This window comes from Vombatus ursinus, unplaced genomic scaffold, assembly GCF_900497805.2.
Source record: "Vombatus ursinus unplaced genomic scaffold, bare-nosed wombat genome assembly UNPS02014798.1, whole genome shotgun sequence".
Lineage (NCBI taxonomy): Eukaryota > Metazoa > Chordata > Mammalia > Diprotodontia > Vombatidae > Vombatus > Vombatus ursinus.
The window spans coordinates 70322517-70348412 of record NW_020954576.1 but is presented as its reverse complement, the minus strand read 5'-3'; the positions used below and the strand labels follow the sequence as shown (position 1 = coordinate 70348412).

The 25896-nt window shown below is 38.1% G+C and overlaps 1 protein-coding gene across 1 annotated transcript in view; it reads right to left on the bottom strand.

Moving 5' to 3' along the window:
- Positions 1–20754, bottom strand: part of LOC114050023 (formin-2-like) — a 473042-nt gene extending 452288 nt beyond the window's left edge. Inside the window, exon 1 of the mRNA XM_027871548.1 lies at positions 19176–20754. Within this exon, the coding sequence (XP_027727349.1) occupies positions 19176–20754 (1579 nt within the window). The remainder of the gene's footprint in view (positions 1–19175) is intronic.
- Between the last annotated feature and the right edge of the window lie 5142 nt (positions 20755–25896).

Below are 25896 nucleotides of genomic sequence, written 5' to 3'. Positions count from 1 at the left end.
TGTGTGTGTGTGTGTGTGTGTGTGTGTGTGTGTGTGTGTGTGTGTGTGTAAAGGGCAGCTAGATGTGATGGTGGACAGAGTACTGGGCTTAGAATTAGGAAGACTCATCTTCATGAATTCAAATCTGACCTCAGACACTTACTAACAATGTGACCCTGGGCAAGTCACTTAACCCTGTTTACCATAGTTTCTTCATCTGTAAAATGAGCTGGAGAAGGAAATGGTAAACCACTCCAGTATCTTTGTCAAGGAAACCTCAAATGGGGTCACAAAGAGTGATACACAACTAAAATGACTCAACAACAACAACAATAAAATTTACAGATCTTTTATCCATTTTCCTTCTATTTATTACCCTCCACTCATCTTAATCCCTAATGCCCCTGGGATAATTTTGTTTAGCTGTGTCTCTCACCAGGCTTTAAATAAACCGATATTTGCTGTCTATAGTTTCTTTTTATTTTATGAGATAATACTCATAACTTTTCATCTTCCTTCTATATAAGATTTTTTCAAGAGCATTTTTTTTAAGCCAGTGTTGCCCTTGGCTTCCATTCCTCCTTCTCTGGCAATGAAGTCAAGTGTCTGCTAACAAAGGTGATTTTTAGGCCATAACTCCACTATCTTTTACTTATAAAGTTGATTAAAAAAAAAACAAATTTGAGAAAAATGGCTCTCTTAGATTTCACCATCTAAAGGTCAGTTTAGCAGTCAAATCTGTTAGTACCTTTTTGGATCCTAATTCTATAATACTCTACGTTAGGTTTCTCTTTCAGCTTTGTGCGCTTGCATAATCTGATAACCATATCATCTATTTCTTTATCCAAATCACTGATAAAAATGTGAAATAGTGTAATACAAAATACAGATCCCTGGTTTGTATCCATTCTACTCTACTAGGATTTTGTAGCACTTTTCTTATGCATGTGTCTTATTCTAGTTTTTACTCTATTTGTGAGTACCCGATCACTCCTATTAGGTTATCCTCCATGTTTTTTAACGGCAAGGACTAGTTTTATCCTTGTACCCAGGCAGGTGTCATTTAATAAGCGTTTGTTCAATGAATTAACAAATTCAATTGAACCAGAAAATTTGGGGCCTGGTCCTTGTAAGTAATAATATCTTTGCACTCTCTATAGTTCAGCTTAAAATACATGTGATTTCATCAATAATGGTCCTACAGTCACCTTGACAAATCTCTTTAAGCTTAGCTAGGACACCTCACACATCACATAAGAAGCACATATACCCATCACCAGTTTTTACTTGAAACCATTCCAGCTTGGTAGGGTCTGTCATGCATTCTACTCCGTTGGCCTAGTCTTGGGGAAACTAAGATAGCTTTTATACTGTGAAGAGTCCTCAGTACAGAACTTTAGTGTTGAGTTCATTACCTTATATAACTTTAAATAACAATAACAAAACCATCTGGAGTATTATCCAAGCTCTTCCACATTTCATAGAAACAAGAGGATTATAGAAATTAGAGCTAGAAAGGATAGTAAAGATCAACATTCCCACTATTTTAAAGTAAATAGCACTTCAACAGCAATAAACTAGAGTCTAAAAATGTCATTGGTTTCTAAAAATACTTTTTAAAAATTAAAAAGAATAAGCACCTCCCAGCTCCCAGAATAGTTATAAACAGGTCTACAATGTGAAAGCCCCAAAACAACCAATCTTCTACCAATATGTTCCTTGTAAACTCATTTACAACCTATTTCTGAAAAACTGAAAATCATTAATCTATTGTTATCCCAGCGCTTTCTGGATTCTTTTAAAACACAAGTAAATTTTGTTAACAGTTAAGGGTAAACTTTCAGTGCCAAGATAGTAGAGTGAGAAAGTAACCCTCTGAAGCCTTTCCAAATTCCCCTCCAAAAATTAGAAGACTGCCTGAGTAGTGATCTAGGAGCAGGGAAGCAGCTTACCAGGACCCCAAAAAAGGTTAGTCTCACTTGAGTGGGAGGGGAGAGAGGTCTAAGAGCAGCAGCAGGAACCAGCTTCACAGTAGGGGGCCTGCAGCAGGGGTCCAAACCTATGGCAATCCACAAGCAAGGCTCTGCCCTCCTGCAAACCAGTAGTTACCTTAGGCAAGTGAGCAGTCTGTGTAGCTCAGCAAGGCCCCACCTCAGGGACCCCACCCCCAGCATGGGCCACCAGAAAGGACTTGACCCCAATGCTGACCAGTGGTGAGGCCCCACCCCAGGTCTGCAGAGCAGAGTGACCCCACCCTGGGGCCTGTCAGCAGAAAGATCCTGATTCCATAGCAACCCAGCAGCAGGGACCCATCCCTGGGGCAGACTAGCAACAAGATCTCGGTGGACCCCCAGGGTCAGCCACCAGAAAGATTCTGTTACCATAGCAACCCAGTAGCCAGGCCTCGCTCTTAGGGCAGGCCAGCAGCTAATCCCCATACTTAGGAGAGGCTAAGAGAGAGTCCCCATGCCCCAGTACAAATGAGAAGTAAGTCTATCCTCCAGTGAAAGCAGACAGCTACGCCCTGAAGCACAGTGAAAGCCAGAAGTAAGACACAGAGCCTCAGCACAAAAAGCTTGAGACAAAGCAGGACCAGGGCCCAACTCTCACATAAAAACACCAAGTCACAAAAAAGGCAGGAAAAAAATGAGCAAATGACAAAAAAGGAACCTGACTATAGAAAATTACTATGGTGACAAGGAGAATCAAGGTATAGAAGAGGACAATAGTATCAAAATAGTTACATGTGAATCCTCAACAAAAAAAAAATGTTATTTGGTCTCAGGCCCAAAAGGAATTCCTGGAAGAGCTTTAAAAGTATTTTGAAAAGCAAATTAGAGAAGTAGAGAAAAAATTGGGAAAAGAAATGAGAGTAATGCAAGAGAATTATGAAAAAAGCCAATAGCATGAGAAAAGATATATAATAATTTATAGAGGAAAATAACTCCCTAAAAAATAGAATTGGTTAAGTAGAAAAGGAAATACAAAAGCTCACTTAAGAAAATAAGTCCTTAAAAATTATAATTGAACAGGTGGAAGCTAATGACTCTGTGAGATATCAAGACACAATAAAACAAAATCAAGACAGTAAAAAAAAAATAGAAAAAAAATGTGAAATTTATCATTGGAAAAACAACTAACCTAGAAAATAGACCCAGGAGAGATAATTTAAGAATTATTGGGCTACTTGAAAGCCATGTTAAAAAAAAAAGTCTGGACAACATCTTTCAAAATTATCAAAGAAAACGTCTCTGATATATTAGAACTGACAGCAGGATAGAAATGGAAAGAATCCACCAATCACTGGCTGAAAGAAACCCCAAAATGAAAACTCCCAGGAACATCATAGCCAAATTTCAGAGCTCACAGATCAAGGAAAAAGTACTGCAAGCAGTCAAAAAGAAACACGTTAAATATTGTGGAGCTACAATCAGTATTACACAGGATTTCACAGTTTCCACATTAAAGAACCAAAGAGCTTGGAATATAATATACTGGGAGGCAAAGGAATTAGGTTTACAACCAAGAATCACCTACCCAGCAAAACTGAATATAAACTTTCAGGGGAAAATGAATATTTAATGAAATAGAGGACCTTCAAGCATTCCTAATTAAAAGACCAGAGTGAATTAAAAAATCTGACCTCCAAATACAAGACTCAAGGGAAATATAAAAAGGTTAAAAAAAAAAGAAAAGAAAAAAAAAGAAACAAGAAAGAGAAAGCATAAAAATTAAATAAGTTTAAACTTTTTTATGGCAACATAATATTTGTAACTCTTAACAATTTTATTACTATAGGAGCAATTAGAAGGAGTATATACTATAGACAGAGGGTATAGTAATAAAGTGACTTGATGGGGTGATACCCCAAAAAACCAAAATAAAGACATGAGGGCTCTGATTCTTAGAATCTAGCCAATGGCCCATAGAATCTCAGATTCCTTAATTTTAGCTAATATGGCGAATCTTCAATAAACCTTGTTTTTGGCTGCAAGAAGGCTTGGGTTGAATTCTTTTGGGCAGGATTTTGGGATTCCAGGACCCCTAACCTCTAGACCGCATCACAAGTACCAATTTTTTTCATATACGGAGAATCATCAAAGTCCAGTGGCAAGACAAGACGAGACAACTGGTGATGGCCTGGGAGGCAGTGGATGACCTTGATGTCTGCAATGTCTGAACAAGCTCTAAGCCCTCTACAATGCCTGCTTCAGCCACCTTCATGGCTGTTGAAACAAATTATTCTCATCTGTCCATTCTGCTGGGGGAACTCTTCATATGTTTGGGGTAGACACCCCTCTAACTCACTGATGGGTTTGAGTTGCATTGGTTACCCATAACCTGGTTTAGCCCATTTGCAGAGACCACTTACTGGGGTGTGGCTGCTACATATATTACAGCTTTTTGGAGCCACAGGTAACCAAACAGTAATTCCAAGGTGGATATGTCCAGTCCTGGAGACAGTCTTGTGAGTTTGGGAAGTCCAGAGATCCTAGGATTTCAGTAGTGTTGAAGAAAAAGAAATACAAATACTGTACTCTGCAGTCTGCTGGAAACCATTTTATTTAATTTATCATTAATCTAACTTCTAAGCATTTCTAGCTTGGAAAAATGTACAAACTGGTAGAGTCCTTCATTCCCTCTAACATGTCTCTATATTCTAAGATGATTCAGCATAACATTTATATGAATCTTGAATAAGGAAAATATACTAGTTCAAAATAAAACTTTGGATTAACATTAAAAAAAAAATAAAGACATAAGAAAGAAAATTGCCCTGGAAGAAGAAAGAGGGGGGAGATTGAATGGGGTAAATTATCCCACATAAAAGAGGCATGAAAGAGTTATTATAATGGAGGGGAAGATGAGGGGGTGATGGCAGGCAAAGTTCAAACCTTACTCTCATCAACATTGGCTCAAAGAGAGAATAATATACACATTCAATTAGATACAGAAATCTATCTTACCCTGTAAGGAAGTAAAAAGGAACAGGGATAAAATAAGGGGGGACTCATAAAAGGGAGGGTCTAGTGGAGAAGGCAGTGACCAGAAGTAAAACACTTCTGAGGAGGGAAAAGGTAGGGGGTAAGAGTGAGATGGGGATAAACAAGAGGAAAATAGCATGGAGGGAAATACACAGTTATCATAACTATAAATGTGAATGGGATGAATTCACCAGTTAAATGAGGGCAGATAGCAGAATAGATTAAAAGCCAGAATTCTACAACATGTTGTTTACAAGAAACACATTTGAAACAAAGAGATACACACAGGGTAAAGGTAAGGGGAGAGAGCAGAATTTATTATGCTTCAGCTGAAACAAAGAAAACATGGATAGCAATCATGATCTCAGACAAAGCAAAAGCAAAAATAGTTCCAATTAAAAGAGATAAGGAAGGAAACTATATCTTGCTGAAAGGTACCAAAAACAATGAAGTCATATCAATACTAAACATATGCACCAAAAGGTATAGCATCTAAATTTTTGAAGAAGTTGAATGACTTACAGGAGGAAATAGATAATAAAACTGTACTAGTAGGGGACCTCAGGTTTCCCCTCTCAGAACTAGATAAGTCTAACCAAAAAATAAACAAGAAAGAGGTTAAGGAGGTGAATAAAATTCTGGAAAAGTTAGATCTAATAGATCTCTGGAGAAAATTGAATGAGAATAGAAAGGAATATAGCTTTTTCTCTGCAGTACATGTCACCTACACAAAAACTGACCATGCATTATTACATAAAAACCTCATAACCAAATGCAGAAAAGCAAAAATAGTAAATGCATTCTTTACTGATCACAATGCAATAAAAATTACATTTAATAATGAATGATAGAGATTAAAAATTAATTAGAAACTAAATAATCTAATCCTAAAAATCAAGTGGGTCAAAGAACAAGTCATGGAAACAATCAATAATTTCATTGAAGAAAATGACAACAATGAGACAAATTACCAAAATTTATTGGATGCAGCCAAAGCAGTACTTACGGGAAAATTTATGTTTCTAATTGCATACATCAATAAAATAGAGAAAAAGTAGATCAATGAATTAGCATGAAACTAAAAAAAAAACTACAAAAAGGACAAATTAACCCCCCCCAATGAAACACCAAATTGGAAATTCTGAAGATCAAAGGAGATAATAATAAAATTGAAAGTAAAAAAAAATTGAACTAATAAATAAAAACCAATAAATAGGTAAACCATTGGTTAATTTGATTTAAAGAAGGAGAGAAGAAACCCAAATTACTAGTATCAAAAATGAAAGGGGTGAATTCATCACCAATGAAGAGGAAATGTAGACAATTGTTAGGAGCTAATTTGCCCAATTATATGTCAATAAATTTAACAATCTAAATAAAATGGATGAATATCTACAAAAATATAAATTACCCAGATTAACAGAAGAAGAAATAAAATACTGCAATAACCCAACCTTAGAAAACTAAATTGAACAAGCCATCCATGAACTTCCTAAGAAAAAATCCCTAGGAACAGATGGATTCACAAACAAATTCTATTAAACATTTAAAGAATAATTAATCCCAATACTATATAAACTATTTGGAAAAACAGGTGAAGCAGCAGTCCTAGCAAATTCCTTCCATGATACAAATATGATGTTGATACCCAAACCAGGAATCATATGATTATCTCAATAGATACAGAAAAAGCCTTTGACAAAATACAACACCCATTCCTATTAAAAACACTAGAGAGCACAGGAAGAAATGTTACATACCTTAAAATGATAAGTAATATTTATCTAATATCATCAGCAAGCATTATCTGTAATAGTGATAAGCTAGAAGCCTTCCCAATACAATCAGGGGTGAAGCAAAGATGCCCATTATCACCTCTATTATTTAATGTTATACTACAAATGTAGGCTATAGCAATAAGACAAGAAAAATAAATTAAAATAATTAGAATAGGCAATGAGGAAACAAAACTATCCCTCTTTGAATATGATATGATATTGTACTTAGAAAATCTTAATCAACTAAAAACACTACTTGAAATTATTAACAATTTTAGTAAAGTTGCAGGATACAAAAGAAGCCCACATAAGTCATCAACATTTCTGTATATTACCAACAAAGTCTAGCAGCAAGAGATAGAAAGAGAAATTCCATTTAAAATAACTGTAGACAATATAAAATACTTGGGATTCTACCTGTGAAGACAAACCCAGGAACCATATGAACAAAACAATAAAACACTTTTCACACAAAGTAAGATCTAAACAATTGGAAAAATATAATTATTCATGGGTAGGCTGAGCTAGTATAATAAAAATTATGATTCTACCTAAATAAATCTATTTATTCAGTGCCATACTAAACAAACTGTCAAAAATATTTTATACAGCTAGAAAAAATAATAGCAAAATTCATCTGGAAGGACAAAAGCTCAAGGATATCAAGGGATTCAATTTTTAAAATGCAAAAGAATGTGGTCTAGCCATACCAGATCTCAAACTTTATTTTAAAGCAGTAATTATCAAAAGAATCTAGCACTACCTAAGAAATAGAGTTGTGGATCAGTGGAATAGATTAGGTACAAATTACATTATAGTAAATGTTCAGAGTAATCAGGTATATGACGAACACAAAAATCAACGCATTTAGAACAAAAATTCATTATTTCATGAAAGCTTCTGGGAAAACTGGAAAACTGTATAGCAGAAACTAGGTATTGACCAACATCTCACACCTTTTACCAAGATAAGTTCATAATTTATACATAAGGGTGATATTATAAGCAAATTAAGAGAGCATAAAATAACTTATCTGTAAGATTTATGGATAAGCCAAGAATTTACAACCAAAAAAGATATAGAAGGCATTAAAATGTAAAATACATAATTTTGATTAGGTAAAATTAAAAAGTTTTTGCATAAACAAAACCAATGCAACAAAAATTATAAGGAAAGCAGAAAATTGGGGAAATTTTTTGCAAGAAGTATTTCTCATAAAGGCCTCATTTCTCAAATTGATAGAGAACTGAGATAAATTTATAAAAATACAAGTCTTTTCCCAATTGATTAATGGTCAAAGGATATGAACAGGCAGTTTTCAGATGATGAAATTAAAGCTATCTATAGTCATATGAAAAAATGCTCTAAATCACTATTGATCAGAGAAATGCAAATTAAAACAACTCTGAGGTACCACCTTACACCTATCAGATTGGATAATATGACAAAAAAGGAAAATGTTGGATGTTGGAGGCATGTGGGAAAACTGGGACACCAGTACACTGTTGGTGGAGTTGTGAACTGATCCAACCATTCTGGAGAGCAATTTGGAACTATGCCCAAAGAGTTGTAAAACTGTGCATACCCTTTGATCCAGCAATATCACTGCTAGGTCTATATCTCAAAGACATCCAAAGAAAGGGAAAAGAACTTATCTTTTTGTGATGGTAAAGAACTGGAAATAAAAGGGATGCCTATCAATTGGGGAATGACTAAACAAACTGTGGTATATGATTGTAATGGAATATTATTGTGCTGTAAGAAATGACAAGCAGGATGATTTCAGAAAAACCTGGAAAGACTTACATGAACTGATGTTTAGTGAAGTGAACAGAACCAGGAGAACACTGTACACAGAAACAGCAATATTGTTCAGTGAAGAATTGTGAATGACCTAACTTTTCTCAGCAATACAATGATCTATGACAATCCCAAAAGGCTAATGATGAAACACACTATACACCTCCAGAGAAAGAAATGATATTGTTTAAATATAGACTGAAGCATGCTAGTTTTCACTTTCTTTCATTAAAAAAAATTGAGCCTTCTTGAACAAAATGGCTAATTTGGAAATGTTTTACAGAATTGCATATGTATAACTTATATCTGATTGCTTGCTGTCTAGGGGCAGGGGAGGGAAAGGCAAGAAGAAGAATCTGGAACTCAAAATTTTAAATAAGAATGTTAAGATAAAAAACCAATTAAGGGTATTTTGGTTTATAAAACTACCCATAAAGTATTAAAAATCCTTCTAAGTTTAAGTTGTGAAATTGGCCCATTCTACTTCATCTGTTTTTAATGTGGCACATTCTCCAAATAGGCTAAACCTGCTTAAAGATCAGAAAACACATCTTTTGAAAACTCAAGGGATCCCTTCTGTGCTTCTATTTCCTGAGTAATTTGTAAAATGGAAATACAAAGCCCTAAATGGCAGTGTACAAAGTCACTCCAGATCTAATTTCTAAAAAAGTGGGATAAAAAAACATTTACAAATACTAGGGAAAATAAAGTAAACATAAAACCTAAAAATGAAGTGCACTATAGTATAGTTAATTCATAGAATTAATGGCATCATTTCATTGTATCTTTGTGAGACTCCTTTAGATTCAATCATTAATTAAACCTATACAGTTCTCCATCCTTTCAAGATACCAGAGCAATCTTATTACTTAGATAATAAAAGACACTTCTAATTTAAATGACTTGCTCAATAATATGTTATCTGGTGGTAGGACTGGGAAAAGACTTCTACTCTTGTAAATCCCTGGGTCACACATTGTTATGGGCCCCTTGATTAATTTATTACCATAAAATCGGACTGACCACTGTACACACATCATAAGCTGAGCTTTTTCTCCAATATGCAAACATCTGGATGTAAACTGTTCACTCCACAAACTAACCATCCAGCAAATCAAATTCTCCTTAAAATTTAGTTAAAATTTGAGCATCAAAAATCTTATTGTCAATAATATTTGCCATCATCATTTTCTCCATCGTCTCTATGACCACTCCTAGGTCTAAAAATATCTTTATTTCAAGATATAAATAGACTTCATTGCTGGCATGGACATAGTCAACGTCATCCATGTCAATAAATAAAAGCAATAAATTTTCAAAATACAACTTTGTAGGAAGATCTGATCTCCTATTATGTTCCCTTTAGAGGGATAAGAGTAACCTTGAAAGGACATTCTCTAGATAGTGCTTACTACAAGCTTAATATCCCCTTCCCCCAAAAAGCACCCGTGCTTTCTCCTTATGACTTCACTGTTTCTGCCTGTGGCTCCCAGATTTATAGTTTCTATGTATAAAATTTTAGCAACATCTCTGACTTCTTACTCTTTCTCACTCTTCACAGTCACCAAGTCCTGCCATTACTACTTCCATGAAATAACTGACCTATTCTCCTTCCCCAGTGCCAGCACCCTAGAACACAATGTCTTGACCACCTACCTTGGACCACAGCGATACCCTCCCAATAGATCTTCCTATTACTATTCTTCCCCTGCCTCTAATTGATCTTTCATACCCATCTTGAGGTGGTACAGTGGAGAAAGGATTGGTCCAGAGTCAGGAAAACCCAAGTTCAAATTCTCCAGCCTCAGAAACTTACTAGCTGTGTGATCAGGGACAAGTCACTTAATCTCTGATTGTCTGTTTCCTCAACTGTAAAATGGGGATAATAATAGCTCCTACCTCACAGGGTCATTGTGAAGATCAAATGAGATAATATTTGTAAAAGTATTTATCACAGTGCCCTGCAAAGAGTAGGTACTCTGTAAAGTTTTATTCCCTCTTTCACCCACCTTCAGTGGCTTCCAATTGCCTCCCTAGCAAAAGTTCAAACCCCTTTGCCAGGCATTCAAGACCCCCTCCAGTCTGACACCAACCTACCCCTCCAGCCTTACATCATTTAATTCCCATTTAGACAGTATATGTTTTTGATAAACTGGACTATTCTCTCTATATATTTTTCTGAACATGTTTGGCACTCTTCCAGTCCCATGTCTTTGCATATATTCTATTCTCTAAATTTAGAAAACCCTTCCTCTCCTTCTTTGTCTCTTGAATTTCAGAACATTTTTTTAAAGAAGGACTTAAATGCTCCCACCATGGTGAAGTCTTCCCTAGTCTTCATTTACTTAAGAACTCACATAACATGTGGTTTCAACTCTTTACTACTCTTAGGGTATTATACTGTGTATTATTACTGTTTGTATGTGTTTTGTGAGGCAGCTAGGTGGTGCAGTGGACAGAGTAGAAGGCCAGGAGTCAGGAAGACTCATCTTCCCGAGTTCAAATCTAGTCTCAGATACTTACTAGCTATATGACCCTGGGCAAATAACTTATTCATGTTTGCCTCAGTTCCCTATCCATAAAATAAGCTGGAGAAGGAAATGACAAACCACTCAAGTATCTTTGCCAAGAAAACCCCAAAATGCGTGATGAAGAGTTGTACACAACTGAACAATAACAAATGTGTTTTGCATGTAGATTATACTGTAATACTTCAACTAACTAATCAGTTCACAGGTGTTTATTGTTATTATTCCTTTTCTATTCACATTACCCATGACCTCTCCTTTCCATGTTCTCCACATTCTCTGCTCCAGACAAATTGATCCATTTACCATCCCCTAAACATGTTTGAACTTTCCTACTTTGTCCATAGCAAATGAGAAAAGTTCTGAGAAAATGAGAATGAGGAAGGCAGACATTTTTTTTTTTTTGCAAAGCTTCATCTGCTTATGGGATTAATGATGCAATAGAAGGGAAATAATGAAATTATTGAAACCTTTTAGCATTGTGGAGGTCAGTCAATAAATATTTATGTGCTTATAATATGCTAGGCATTATGTTAAGTGTAAGGGATAAATAAGAAAAAGACAGTCCCTGCTTTATGTGGTGGTTTTAGGTTCATTGCTCTGCTATTCAATCAGAGGAGCAGAGGATACTGATGAGGTCTGAGTGCCAAAGCTGATTCAGTCTTTTAGGATGATGAGGATGCTGATGATGAAGCTCCTGGGGGCATGATGAAAAAGTCCAAAGGAGTGCAGCCAGTTGGAAAATGAAGAGATAGATGGCCTGGATGTTCTATTTAAGCAACAAGGACACAAAATAGGCAGCTGTCTTCATTCTGTACTATCTGATAGTTGAAATGACTTTCTGAAATGCTCCTTTTTATTTAGAGTGACTGGAAATGACATGACTAATTGTTGGGGCTGCTCTACCTTTTATTTATACCTTTTTTTTTTTTGGAGAGGTGATAGGGGTTAAGTGATTTGCCCAGGGTCACACAGCTAGTAAGTGTCATGTATCTGAGGCCGGATTTGAACTCAGGTCCTCCTGACTCCAAGGCCAGAGCTTATCCACTATGCCACCTAGCTGCCCCCCCTGACTCTGCCTCTCTAGTGAAATGTCTATGCTTGTTTTTTTTTCTTTTTCTTTTTTGAGTTATTTAAGTTGTGTCCAACTCTTTGTGACCCTATTTGGGGTTTTCTTGGCAATGATACTGGAGTGGTTTCTATTTCCTTCTCTAGTCCATTTAACAAATGAGGAAACTGAGGCACACAGGGTTAAGCAACTTGTTCAGGGTCACACAGCCAGTAAATGTCTGAGGCTAGATTTGAACTCAAGAAGATGAGTCTTCTTAACCTCAGGCCTAGTACTCTATTCACTGCACCACCTAGTGTTTGTTTTTACCTATTTAAGAAAATAATTTTTCAAGTGTGAGAGTTTTTTATAGTGCAAATTCATTTTTATTTTAGAAGTATTTAATAAATATCTAGTGTATGACTAACACTTGACAAAAGCAGAAAAAATGTGAACACAACATTGCTCATGGTACAAAGAGTCCTAGTGTATTTTAGTGCAAGCAGCTCTTCTGACTGGAGTCAACAGATCTGGATTGGAAACAAGGCTTTCACACTTACTACTTGAGTTATTTGAGGCAAGGCAGATTACCTCTATGGGTCTCAATTTTCTTTTCTCTGTAAGGTGAAAGGTTTGGACTATAAAATGATTCCTGAGGTACCCCTTAGCTTCAAAACCTATGTTCCCCATCAAGAAAAATGATAGAAATAACATTCACATACTACCCCGTGTTAGAGTAACTATTATAAGCACCCTCCACCAGTGTAATTCCAGCACCTCTTTCAAAAGCATCATATGGCATCATAAGTCTGAAAGCACCTGTTCAGTTTCAAATACATTTGGCATCTATCCAGCTGCTTAAATGCACTAAAGACTAGACCAGTCATCAGCTCCAAAAGCAGTCATTAAAAGCCATCACTGAAAGGTATGTGGATTGCTTGACTACCATCCAGACCCACATTCTGAATACTAGAGACCTACAGAAGTGGGGGAAGGGGAGAACTGGAAGTGGATTTTCTGACCAAATCAAAAATGCTTTAATGGTACTTCTTCTAGTATTGGCTAATAATTCCACTTGCCACAATCACCAAATCGCCGTTGGATATAGAAAGATCCTGTAGTGCTGGTACCATGGGACAGGGAAAGCATATGTGTGATTTTTTTAGGTTATATTGAAAAAGCTGTGTATATATCATGACTATTCAAGTCTGGTTAAAGCATGGACTGTATTACCTACTCAGTGATCTACCTAAATAACAAGGACTGTAATCTAAATTCCAAATACCAGAGACTAAAACTTCAGCCTTGCCATGGGAACCCATCAGTCTTTAAGTTTTATTGTGTTGCTTCATAAGACTTCCTGTGTACTAGTTTATTGTCATTATAAAACAGTTGTCAAAATAGCTTATATTTTTATTTATTTTCTATTCTATACTCCATCCTTAACCCACACCTTAACCCCCACCTTCTCCCAAAAAGAAAAAAAAAAATCCAATCTCTCTTTTTTTTTTTAAATAAGCTTGTTGGAAGAAAAAAAGGTAGATTTTTAAAAAAATCACTATATGCCGAGTTCTGACCTCTAGCATAATTGAAACTGTAGCATGGAATTTTACAAAGGAGTATTTACATGCAGGGTAAGTGGTTTTATTTTGTTAGCACTGAAAATGTACTGATTTCACATCCTTTCAGAAGTCGTCTTCACCTTTAGAACCTTTAGGATATGGTGACATACATGAGAGAATCAGAGATTGGTGGAACTGCAAGAGGCCTTAAAAGACCATTTAGCCCCACATCCACATTTTAAAGAGGTGAGAACTAAAGGCCAGAGAAAGGCAATGATTTGCCCAAAGATAATAGTTAGTGACTGAACTAGAATTCAAAGCCAATTCTCTACTAAGCAAGTGCTACATTCTTTCCATTTTAATACTGGTACTTATCAACTAGCTAGACAGACCCAGCCAAGACAATCGATGTATTTTTTTTCCTAAGTCATAGATCTCACTATCTCATCCAGACAGGAAGTGCAGTAACCACTTATGGGCCTGACCCCACTACTGATTGGCATAGAAACTTTTACCTGCTTTGATTCTGACATGGGTAGTTTCACCCTCCTTAGACAGCCCGCTGGCTCCTTTTCCCCAGGGATTCCCCATTTGTGTCAAACTTTGTGTGGATACCCAACCTGCATAGCTCACTGTATTTCAGAACTCCTGAATTCAAGTAATCTACCAGCTTCAGTGTCCACAGGAGGAGAGGACTACAAGCATGTACCATCACACCTGGCAGAAGTAGATTTGTTGAAATGGGCTAAGTAGTCAAAGTTTACATCCCCAAATTCATCCACTAAATTCCCTGCATCTTACTTGTAAGAGAACCCCTCAGAGGGTCTTTTCTCTTATTCCATATGCAATTTTAACAAGGTTGGTTGAGCACAAAGCACATTTGATAGCCCTAAGAAGTAACAGCTGAAAAGATGACAGAAAGGGGGATAGAAAAAACAAACAAAAGAAAAAAATACTACTAAAACCAGATTCAGAATCTTAAAAAGCATGGCAATCTTAGTCCATTTGCTATAGGGACAAACAGCCCAACATAGCTCAACAGACCTGGGGGCATTGCTGTATTATAGTCCAGAGCAGGACAGCATGTTCATAATAATGACCTGGAGTCATCAAGCAAAGGTTAAAAAGAATTCAAGATCCTCTTATGACAGAAAAGCCTAGAAGCATGTAATATTTCTGAAAGTTTTCCATCAAAAATTATATAAATAAAAACCTTCTTTGACAATTTAAAAGGCAAGCATCAGTAGTCTGGAAAATAGGGGAAAAGACACGTCATTCCTTGATGGCTCTAGATATATGGCATTTTGTGGAATATGCTTTACATATATGGTATATTAATGAAATTTCTCATTTTCCATATCCCTTTCTTTTCTAAAAATTGGAAGCATTCATATTGAATGGATTGTAAGGTAGTTTCAATATGAATGTCTTCCCCATGAGATTATCTCCTGGTAGCATAGCAAGACCATCTTTGCTTCCGAAAACAAGGAAATAAAGAAGGGTTAAATGATGTAAAGTTTCAAAAAAAAAAAAAGAAAGAAAGAAAGAAAGAAAAGAAAATGAACAACAACTTTCTCTAATATACACAAAAACAGGTTACTATAAACTTTCTCCTAATGTTCTCTAGTCAGTACAAAGAGAAAAACATCTATTCCTTTATTTAGGGCTGTGGCTCAAAATAAAAGGTGCCTATGGAACTTCATAGATATAATAATCAAGTTGCTTTCCAAGGCAGCAGACAGTGAATTGATCCAAATACACATATAATGAAGGCCAGAGACAATTCCCCCAGGACACAGCAAATGCTCTCTTGGCCTTTGGACGTTTCAGGGACAGTCATAGCAAGGTAAGCTGTGGGAAGAAACCAGAAACAATGCCTAAATAATGAGCAAATAGTCAATAAATAAAGGACCCCTGGAGGAAGTCTGGATTTACACTGTTGCCACATGGAATATGTCATCCAAGCGATTTGCAAAGAGAGAAAGAAATATAATGAATATTACACCGATGGTACCCAAGTAAAAACTTTTGGGAAAAAATAACAAAATAGTATATATATGGTTTTAAAATAAAAAAAATTATGGTGTCATGTAAAATGTAGAGAACATAAAATTCCTCAAATATTTGCAAATACAATAGAACCAATCTCTTTTTAAAAAAAAGTTAAAATTTTCTTGTAACATTAGGCATCCAAGCGGAAATCAGAAGATTTCTATTTCTGGCACTGCTACTGAATCACCATATAACCTTGAGAAAGTGATTTCACTTCTTTGTCTACCTTACTTCTTCTTCAGCAAAATGGGAGGCAAAAAATGGCCACCTATCTTTTTAATAATATTTATGAAGTAGATAATATAAAGTGGTTAAAAGGTAAACAAAGTAGAGAGCGTACTAGGCTTCAAATAAGGAAAACCCAGATTCAACCAAATATCTGATACTGTAAAGTTGTATGACCCTAGGCAAGTCACAACCTCTATGTAGCTCAAGCCGCAGCCTATAGCTAGCTTAACTACTAAGGTCACATTCAGGTTATGATTTTCCTTTGTGATGAGACTTTCAATGCTTGCAGTTCTCCATGCTGACAAAAATCCCAGATCTTTTGCATAATTACATACATGTATATGTATATGGACATCCACAGATTGTAACATATGACTACCTATTTTCATTAGTCAAAGAAAATAAAACAGAGACCAAGCAACCAAGACCATTTTGAAGATAATTTATATTACATCCATACACTATGTCCCCAGTTTTTTCATTGCAAGGCAAAACTGAAGGGTCAGAATTTTCGAAGGCTAGTCATCTTCAAGATGATGGTTTGCTGCTAAGGCGGCTCCTGATATTAACTAGCCACTTGCTTCAAAGCCCCAAGATTCACCTGCAATTTCAACTGTTAAAAAATAGAGTGAAGACAATGCATCTTTAATAGCTAACATTTATATAATGTATTAAGGTTTGTAGAGCACTTTACATATGTTATTTCATTCGCTCCTTACAACAACAACTCTGTAAGGTAGGTGTTATCATTCCCACATTTTACCAGTGAGGTTTGCCCCAACTCCTGCAAAGTCTTATTATTTATAAAGTAAGGCAAGGGACAAATATTGGGAAATATAAGTGATGTAAGAATGAAAATAATCATTAAATTTTACTGAAAAAAGATCAACTTATCACTAATAAAAGGTAAATATATTTTAACAGTATAACTGATTAAATACTAATTCAAATTACATAGATTCCAAGTCATTGTAACTACAAAGATCACCCCCATCAGTGACATCATTAATGGTAGTGCAGTGAAAGTTTTGTCTTTCAACTTTTGTAATGCATTGTATAAATATAAGCTACTACACATGTGCGGTTCAGTATTTGACTTTTTACCAGTAAGACCTATACTTGTCTTTATGAAATTCACAAAGTCTAAGAAATGAATAAGACTTCAATTTCTCTGACCCCCTTCCTATACAGATACCATAATTAAATTTTAAAAATATATGGATTTATATTTATAAATATATGGATTCCAAATCTACTAATATTTTTCTTAAATAATGCATGCAAAGAAGTTAATGGAGAAAAGGAAGAAAGGGATCATATGAAGAAATAGAATATGCTATTCTTAACCACAAAATTTGTACTCTTTATACTCTCCACTAATGCTGATTATAACCTATAATTTGTTAGATAAGTTTTAAGGAGATACCTGAATCACTGAGAAGTTGAATAATTTGCCCAGAATTACATAGCAAGTAAGTGTCAGGCTAGATTTGAATTCATCTTGATGACTCTGAGTATGGCATTCTATCCACCACTCCATACTATCTCTCATGTATTCCTCATATGCAACAAGAACAGTGATATAAATAATAAGTAGAATTCAAGCAATGGAAGTAAGTCATTCAGATCTGTTACTTTTGCATTTACTCATTAGAGGTATCAGTAAGAGGAAGCTTTCCTCATACATTAATAACAGTCACAAATCATTTCAACATGCACAGACATTTATTAATAAGTTCCACTTTTATTAGGTTTTCTACTTGCTTAATTTTCAAACTTTCCCCCATGAATGACTATTAACTTAACTTCCCATTCGTTAGTTGAAAGAAGACTTCACAAAAAGGTCATTAATTATACATGTGTCAGTTTGACAATTTATTAAGGCATTCTGAAGGCAAGGCCCCGGGACCTAAAAGCTCTGACTTGAGCATACAAGAGAAGATAACTCACTTAGGTGGTTCAACATTTACTGCAACACACTGACCCTCCAATTGTGGTTAATTGTCATGTCTGTGTAGGTATCTGTTACAAAAGCCACATAAAGGATGGCCAAGTACTGCAGTTTGTGTTTTGGCATCCACTTCAAGGTGCATATTGTATTGACTCATCCATAAAACCAAACAATTATTATACTGAGTATTCCCTTTGGAGTTGATATATATGTATCAATACACTTTAAAAGACTATTTAAATGTTTTGGAGGAGCAGTTAAATCTGAAGCAAATTCCTGTAATACTGAGGCTACCATAAAAAGATTAACTGCAATGATTCTGGAGGAAATGTGATTACTGTGGGCTAAAGAGACATATAAAGCTGTCTCAGAGCTGGACCTAGAAAGAGAAGAGGAAGGGAAACAGGGAAATGTATATCAAGTAAGAAAGAATGGTGTGGGCAAAGATGCAGAAGTAGGAAAATTATTTTGAACAGAGTTCAGCTTGGGAGAATTAGGAAAAAAACAAAACAAAACTAAAGGCTGTTTTATGCTCCTGTGCTAGCTTTCAGTTTGTGATGAAATCTTGATACAGCACGTCTTTTAGTCATTCAAACTTATTACTTTTCTCTGTCACTGAAGAGAACATGGATGGATTTACCAGTTAGGAAGAAAAATGAACGTCCTTGCAATGGCTAATTTTGATCATATGTTTCACAGGACTAATTATGTCCCTCTCGATTATTGTAGTAAATTCAATTCAATAAAGATGTATTAAGTCCCTACTATGTACAAGTCACTGTAGTAGTTTTTGAAGATAGAAAAATAAAAATGACAATACTTACCCTCAAGTAGCTTATAATCAAAGGGGAAGGAGAAACACATATACATACAGAACTAAGCATATGACACAAGGCATAATATAAATAGGGACAACACAAACTAATCGAAGTGTTGTGCTTGGAAGAGGAGGGAATGAGGGCAAGAGGTCAGGAAAATATGCAATCTGTCAAATACTTTCAAGATCATGTGCTCTTGTTGACCAAACAGAGCATATGAAGACTTCACCTACTGGTTGGAATGAAGGCAGCAGGAAGTAAAGGGTTGCAAAAACAAACAAACAAACAAACAAACAAATAACCCCCCCCCAAAAAAAAACAATTCACAACAAATTTGGTACAGATTTTTTTAAAAGGTGAGATAGGAGGATTGTGATATGAATGACAGTACTAGGGTCTCTAGAAACAGTGGAAGTCTGAGAAAAAGGTAGGAGAAGTCAACTCACCCGTGAATACATTCTGGAAGCCATCAGTGGCAGGCTGCACTCCTGAGGACTTTCTGGATAGAGTTGGGGGGGTTCCATCAGTTCCTTCCTGGGCTGCCCCACACTCAAGCAGGTCTGCTGAGCCACCCACCCTGGGCTCCCTCCTCTCCACCTCTTCTGTCCAGTCAGCAGAGCGGCTAAGTCCCCCCACCAGGCTGCTGCCACTTGCCTTGTGCTTCTTGACCTGGGTGGCATTTGAGGCCAAGGTAGCCCTCTGACTCCGGCTCAAAGAAGACTCCAGCCTTCTCATAAACCGGGGGCTCTGGCTGGGGGACTGTGAAGGTGAGTGGTTAGGTGAGCTAAGTTGCCTAGTGGTGGTCTTGATGTAACAAGGATTAATTAGTGGGTAAGGCTTGAAGCAACGGGGACTGGGGGCAGGGCTGTCCATCTGGGGAGGCGTTGGACATGCCCCTGGTACTTCACCCTCTTCCTCTCCTACCTCGGAGGGAGTTTCCTGGGTGCCCTTATCCCACTCCTCCCCGGGAGAACCCCGGGGAGCATCCTCAAATGCATCCTCATCATCATCATCTGTATCTCCTGCTCCCCCAACAGAAGGTACAGTTGCAGTCTCCTCCAACCCCGGCTCTGGGAAGGGAAAGGCAGTGGAAGGAGGAGACTCTGTGGTCGACGGCACAGTAGCTACGGGGGCAGTGACCTCCCAATCCACGCCGCTAGGGGGCGGTGGCTTCCCCTGCACTGGAAGCTCAGGGGGCAAATTGTCTGGGAGGTCAGAGAGGGCAGATAAAGCTTGCTCCGTATCTGGACTCCCTGGTGCTTCTCCAGCCGTACTAACAGGCCCCAATAGAAAGTGGTCCAGGCCAAGAAAGGCCCCCGGTTGGAGAGGAGCAGAACCCAGGGGTGCTGAAGGGTCCCCGGAGCTGACCGCACTGCCCTGGTGCTGCTGTTGTTGCTGCTGCTGGAGTCGAATTGCCTGCTGAATGTCTGAGAGCAAGTCCTCCTGCTCTGTGGCCGAATGAAAGCTATAGATGTCTGTATCTGAGCCTGAACTGGTCCTTTGTCCATCTTGCGCCCCAGGGGCTGTTTCCAAATCCCCTTCTGTGGCAGATTGAACCCCGAACCCCGCAGGCCTTACCGCACTTGGACGGGTGACTTCAAAGGGGTCTGTGCCCTCTGTATCTGACAGGCCCACCTCGTCAGCAGACAGGCTGAGATCAGGGGTTTTGGTGACCAAGGAGTGAGCGCTGTCCAGCTCCCCTGTTTGCAGGGCTTGGGAGTCCAGCACATCTTCCCGAGAACCGACACCCCCCTTTCCCTTAGATAGGTTCTTCCTGATCCGCAGGTTGTAAAAAACCGAGGCTCTCGAGTCCGACTTGCTCTTCTTCTTGCCAGGCTCTCCACTGCCACCTCCCCCTCCCCCCTTTCCATGTTTGCCCAGCGCCTTCTTGCCCCCGCTCCCCTTCTTGGTGCTTTCAGTATCCCTGGGCCCAACAGCATCCTCCCCGCCACAGCCACCACCTCCCCCTCCTTCAAGGGAGGCATCACCTGCGCTCCTCTTCAATTTGCCATCCTGGTTTCCCATGTTGCAATCCCGCTGCAATGCCGCCCAGCCCGCAGTCAGGCCATCCCAGAGGTTTTCATTCCCCGGCTTGGTCTGGAGGAGAGTCCCGGGGAAGCCAGGCCAATGTGCAAACTGCCCAGCAGGAAAGGAAACGCGCTCTTGTTTGGCCCCTCTTCCATCTGCCGGAGCCGCTGCTTTGCATAATGAGAGGCGGCTCCTGCTGCTGTGGCTGCTGCTGCTGCTGCTGCTGCAGCTTGGACTAGGATGGGCTCGAACATGCTCAGTGCAGCACTCCCCGCCGCAGACAGCTCCTTCCAATGGCTGCTCCTGACGCAGCTGCTGCTTAGGCTGCTCTCTGGGAGGGTTGCCACCGCCCCCTCTTCCTCTCTTTTGCCCCGCTACGAAAGGAAGCTCAAGAAAGGTTGCCTGCATCCCAGGGACTTTCACCTCTAGCTTGTGAATCGGGTTCATTGTCTCTGCCCTAAGAGCTGGTCAAGTGGAATATCCAATGTCAGAACTTCAAAGTCCAGAGACTTTCAGAAAAAAAGAAAAAAGGAAAAGTTAAAGACAAAAAGTTTAGAGGAAGAATGAGGAGGAAAGACAAACTCTGAAATTTGTATGCACCATGATGTTACTGTCACTTAGTTTCTCTTCACCTGAAGGCTAGATCTGCTGCCTTTACAGACATGAACATCAATAATTTTCTTTTTGAATGAATGTAGTGTCTTTAATAATTGAGCATCTAGTTGAACATATGGCTAAGAAGAGACTATACATTAGACTCCATTTTCTTCATGGTTGCTGCAATCTCTATTTGCCATAACAAAATACTCATTTTCAAAAATTGATTTTCTGATGGGAAATTTACAGCAGGGGTGGGGAATAAGGAACGTGAGTGATTCATGGGGCAAGGTATTAATTAAAATGTTAATCTTCAAAATTCCATGTGTTTGCCGTATAAATCAAGCAACATTTGTATTCAAGGAGAGTTCATATGCTATACCTCCCAAGAGGTTAAACTCATCAATATTAAACACATCACCATTGTCTCCTCCTATAAGAACCCTTGGCAGTAAACAAATTAAATCCAAAGTTACCATGCAAATGAGTGTCTCTCAGCCCCAACCCAACCCTGGTCACTTGTAAATCTTACAGGAAAAACTTTTCCCTTCTTCATATGTAAATATTTTGCAACAAACAACCCAACATACTAGATTTTTTTAAGTTGTTGTTTAAGGAATGTTCCAAAGTTTTCATTCTCCATTCTGTCATTTTTTAAAAATTACCAATGAAGTTTGTCTTAATACTATTATAATCAAAACATGTTTTAAATGTCCTTGTTAATAGAAGACAGGCAGATAGACAGACAGATAAATGTCATGTTAAAGGACAGGAATTTAAATGAAAAAAAATGATTAAGTACTTTGAGAATGTGAAATTACTTTCTATATACTTGAATGTAATGAAGTCAGAGTCAGCCCAAGGGAAAATCTTCTGAAGACTCTATAAAACAACAAACACAGGTAAGATACAATTTAAATATGACATACATGATCTCTATGTGTTTCTCACCTCTGGGTCTGTATGTCTTTCTCCTCCCCTCTCTTTCTTTTGGTCCTAGGAGACCACTAGTGTGGAAACTCCCTGAACTGAATCTGATCAGCAATTCCTCAGTGACTTAGAGTCTTAGAGGGGCAGCTAGGTGGCGCAGTGGATAGAGCACTGACCCTAAAGTCAGGAGGACCTGATTTCGAATCCTGACCTCAGACCAAACACTTGACACTTACTAGCTGTGTGACCCCGGGCAAGTCACTGAACCCCAATTGCCTAAAAAAACTGAACTCCAATTGCCAAAAAAAAAAGAAGATTTAGAGTCTTAGAGAGTTTCCTAAGGACACTGAAAGGTTAAAATGATTTGCCCTTGATCATGCAGCTGGTGTGTGATATTTCATAACATAACTCACATTTATAAACCACTAGAAGTTTCACAAACATGCATTGTCATTTGAGACTTACAAAAGCTCTATGAGGTCAACCTCAATCTTTCAAATAAGGTAAATAAGGCTCAGAAAAGCTAAATGAATTTACCTGTGATGCTGAAGGTGGAATTGGAATCTAGATCTTCCTGACATCAAGCCCAGAACTCAGTCCAGTAAAACCACACAGCAAATATGCACAACTATCTTAATTGTTCCTTGCTAAAGCTGAAAGGTAATTTACCATCTTTAACAAAATTTTCCGTACTGTTTGTCTTTCATGTAAAAGAAATCAAATTTATTACTATTACCAAACTCTATTCTACTGTCTCAGTGATTCAGGTGTCCTTGTTTAAGCCTGTTTCACCTCATTCACAAGACTACCCTCTTCTTTATTCTGGGCTTCCCAGGAAGTCACAACTTGTCTGCAGCTATTAGAATTTTCCTTCTTATCTGAAGTATTTAAGCCTTTTTGATTTTGATCTAAGTTTTTTTGTTTGGTTTGGTTTATTTGTTTGTTGTTGTTTTTTAATCAAGACAGCCCTTATTTCAAATGCCTGGCTAGGGGAGGAGGTTTGCTACCAAATTCTGAAGTATTTATTTCATTACCATTTCCTTCTGTGCACCTTTCTATAATTTTAGAATACAAAACAGGGCACCATATGGCTCTGAGTGATCTTGAAAGGAGTTAAGCATAGTTTCTCAAATAACAACTGATCCCCATATATAACCCAACCGTTAATCTATTCTCCGAGAGTTGGGAAGGGAATCAATACTTGGACCAAACTGCCTGTCACCACAATGATCCCTGTAGCATCCATGTTTGTTCCCTTTAAAATTATGCTTGCTGAAAAGGAGAGAGTGAGAGAGAGAGAGAAACTGAAGAACAACCAGTAGAAGGTTTCCAACATTTAAAATAATTTCTTTCATTTTGCTTAGTTGCTTAAAAAAAAAGACAAAGTAGCATTTCTGAAGTAGATAAAGAGCTGATTTAAAAGTGAGGAAGATCTAGATTCTAGTCCTGCCTCTGATATATTGGCTGTGTGTTGGTGGGTGAATAATTTAACCTCTTACTGTTACTATAAACCCTATCTTTAAGATTCAGCACATTTTTTTTTTGTCCAGACCTATAGTTTTATTAGTATAAGGTGGATCGGAAACACTTTTCCCTCATCCTTCCAGCTTGCCTTAGAGAAATGAATGGAGAACTGGGAAGCATTTGGCTATAGTCACTCATTAAGTGTCATTGACGGAACTTCAAACCAGGTCTTCCTGATATCAAGGCCAGCCCTCTATCCACTGTACCATTATGCTTCTCATTTACTCAATCATAAAAGGGATAATGTGGTGAAACTAACCTAAAAGTTTCAAGCTGAGGTCTATATAACACTGGTTATTCAAAACTGAACTACAAAAATGTAATGCAACTTCCACTTCCGGGAGCCAAGATGGTGGAGTAAAAAGGTAGTTGCTCTCACCCTCCCCTATCAACCTCTGAAAACCCAGAAAATATCACCCCAGAAAAAACCCTGGAACAGCTGAACCAGAAGAAAGATGGGGTGCAGCAGTGCAGTAGCCCAGGTAGCTAGAGGGATTAACAGGAAAGGCACCTCTTACCCTGGGGGAAGGGGAGCAGTACCGAATAGGATGCATCCCAGCCAACTAGGGGAAAGACCCATTTTGGCATACCAGGAGGAGATTCTGGCGCCTTGGCATTCTACAGCAAATGGGTCTCCCAGTGCCTCAGCAAAAATAAGGGAAACAGCACTCCAAAGGGCCCCAGGTGGATAAGCACCCAGCAGCATTCATCTGAAAGGAGCTGAAGAAAGCAACCTAGATTTGCCTGAAAGTTCCAGCCTTGTTGATTCCAGCCCAACACCAGGTAAACTGTCAGAACCCCACAGCCTCCAACTGCTAACCAGGAGGAGATCCCAAAGCCCAGGTGGTCCAGCAGGCAAATTCCAACAGCTGTACCTTCGAGTGCCTCAGTGAGGGTGGGGTAACTGGTGGAAACCAGCTCAGAAAACCACCAGGTGCCTCGGCATTCTACAGCAAAGGAGTCTGCCAATGCCTCAGCAGAACTAAGGGAGGCAGCACTGCAAGGGGCCCCAGGCAGATAAACACCCTGCAGCCCCCATCTAAAAGGAGCTGAACAAAGCTAAAGGAAAGGAAAAGCAGGCAACCTAGATTTACCTGAAAGTCCCAGCCTTGCTGATTCCCTCCCAACACCAGATAAGCTGCCAAAACCCTACAGCCTCCAATTGCCAACATAAGAGGCCCCAGCACACAAAGTCAGTGACCAAGACCTAGGCTCCCAACACAAGAAGCTTGGGTCAGTGCCCTCTGCTCCCCAGCAGGAGAGCTTAATCTCTTTAAAGGCCAGGGAATAAAGAAATACCATGAGTAAAAAGAAATGTACGATAGATTCATATTATGAGAAGAGTGAAGATCAAGACAGAAATTCTGAAGAGGACAACACTGTCATCAAAACCACATCTGCAACATCAAAAGGGAATATGAACTGGTCTGAAGCCCAAAAAGCCTTCTTAGAAGAGCTCAAGAAGGATTTTAAAAGTCAAATGAGAGGTAGAGGAGTCCTTTGAAAGTACAATTGGCCAATTGGAAAAAAAGTACACTGAAGAAAACAAGTCCCTAAAACACACAATTGGCCAATTGGAAAAAAAGTACAATGAAGAAAATAAATCCCTTAAAAATACAATTGACCAATTGGAGAAGAAAGTACAAAATCTAACAGAAAAAAACAATATGTTAAAAATTAGAATTGAACAAATGGAAACCAATGACTCTATGAGAGAGCAAGAATCAGTCAAACAGAAACAAAAAAATTAAAAAATACATGAAAATGTAAAATACCTCATGGGTAAAACAGCTGACCTGGAAAATCGATTCAGGAGAGACAATTTAAAAATTATAGGCCTACCTGAAAGCCATGATGAAAAAAAGAGCCTGGACAATATCCTTCAGGAAATCATAAAGGAAAACTGCCCTGAAGTCCTAGAACCTGAAGGTAAAATAACTATGGAAAGAATCCACCGCTCCCTGCCTGAAAGAGATCCCAAATTGAAAACGCCAAGGAATATAATAGCTAAATTCCAAAATTACCAGATTAAAGAGAAATTACTGCAAGCAGCCAGAAAGAAACAATTTAAATATCATGGAACCACAG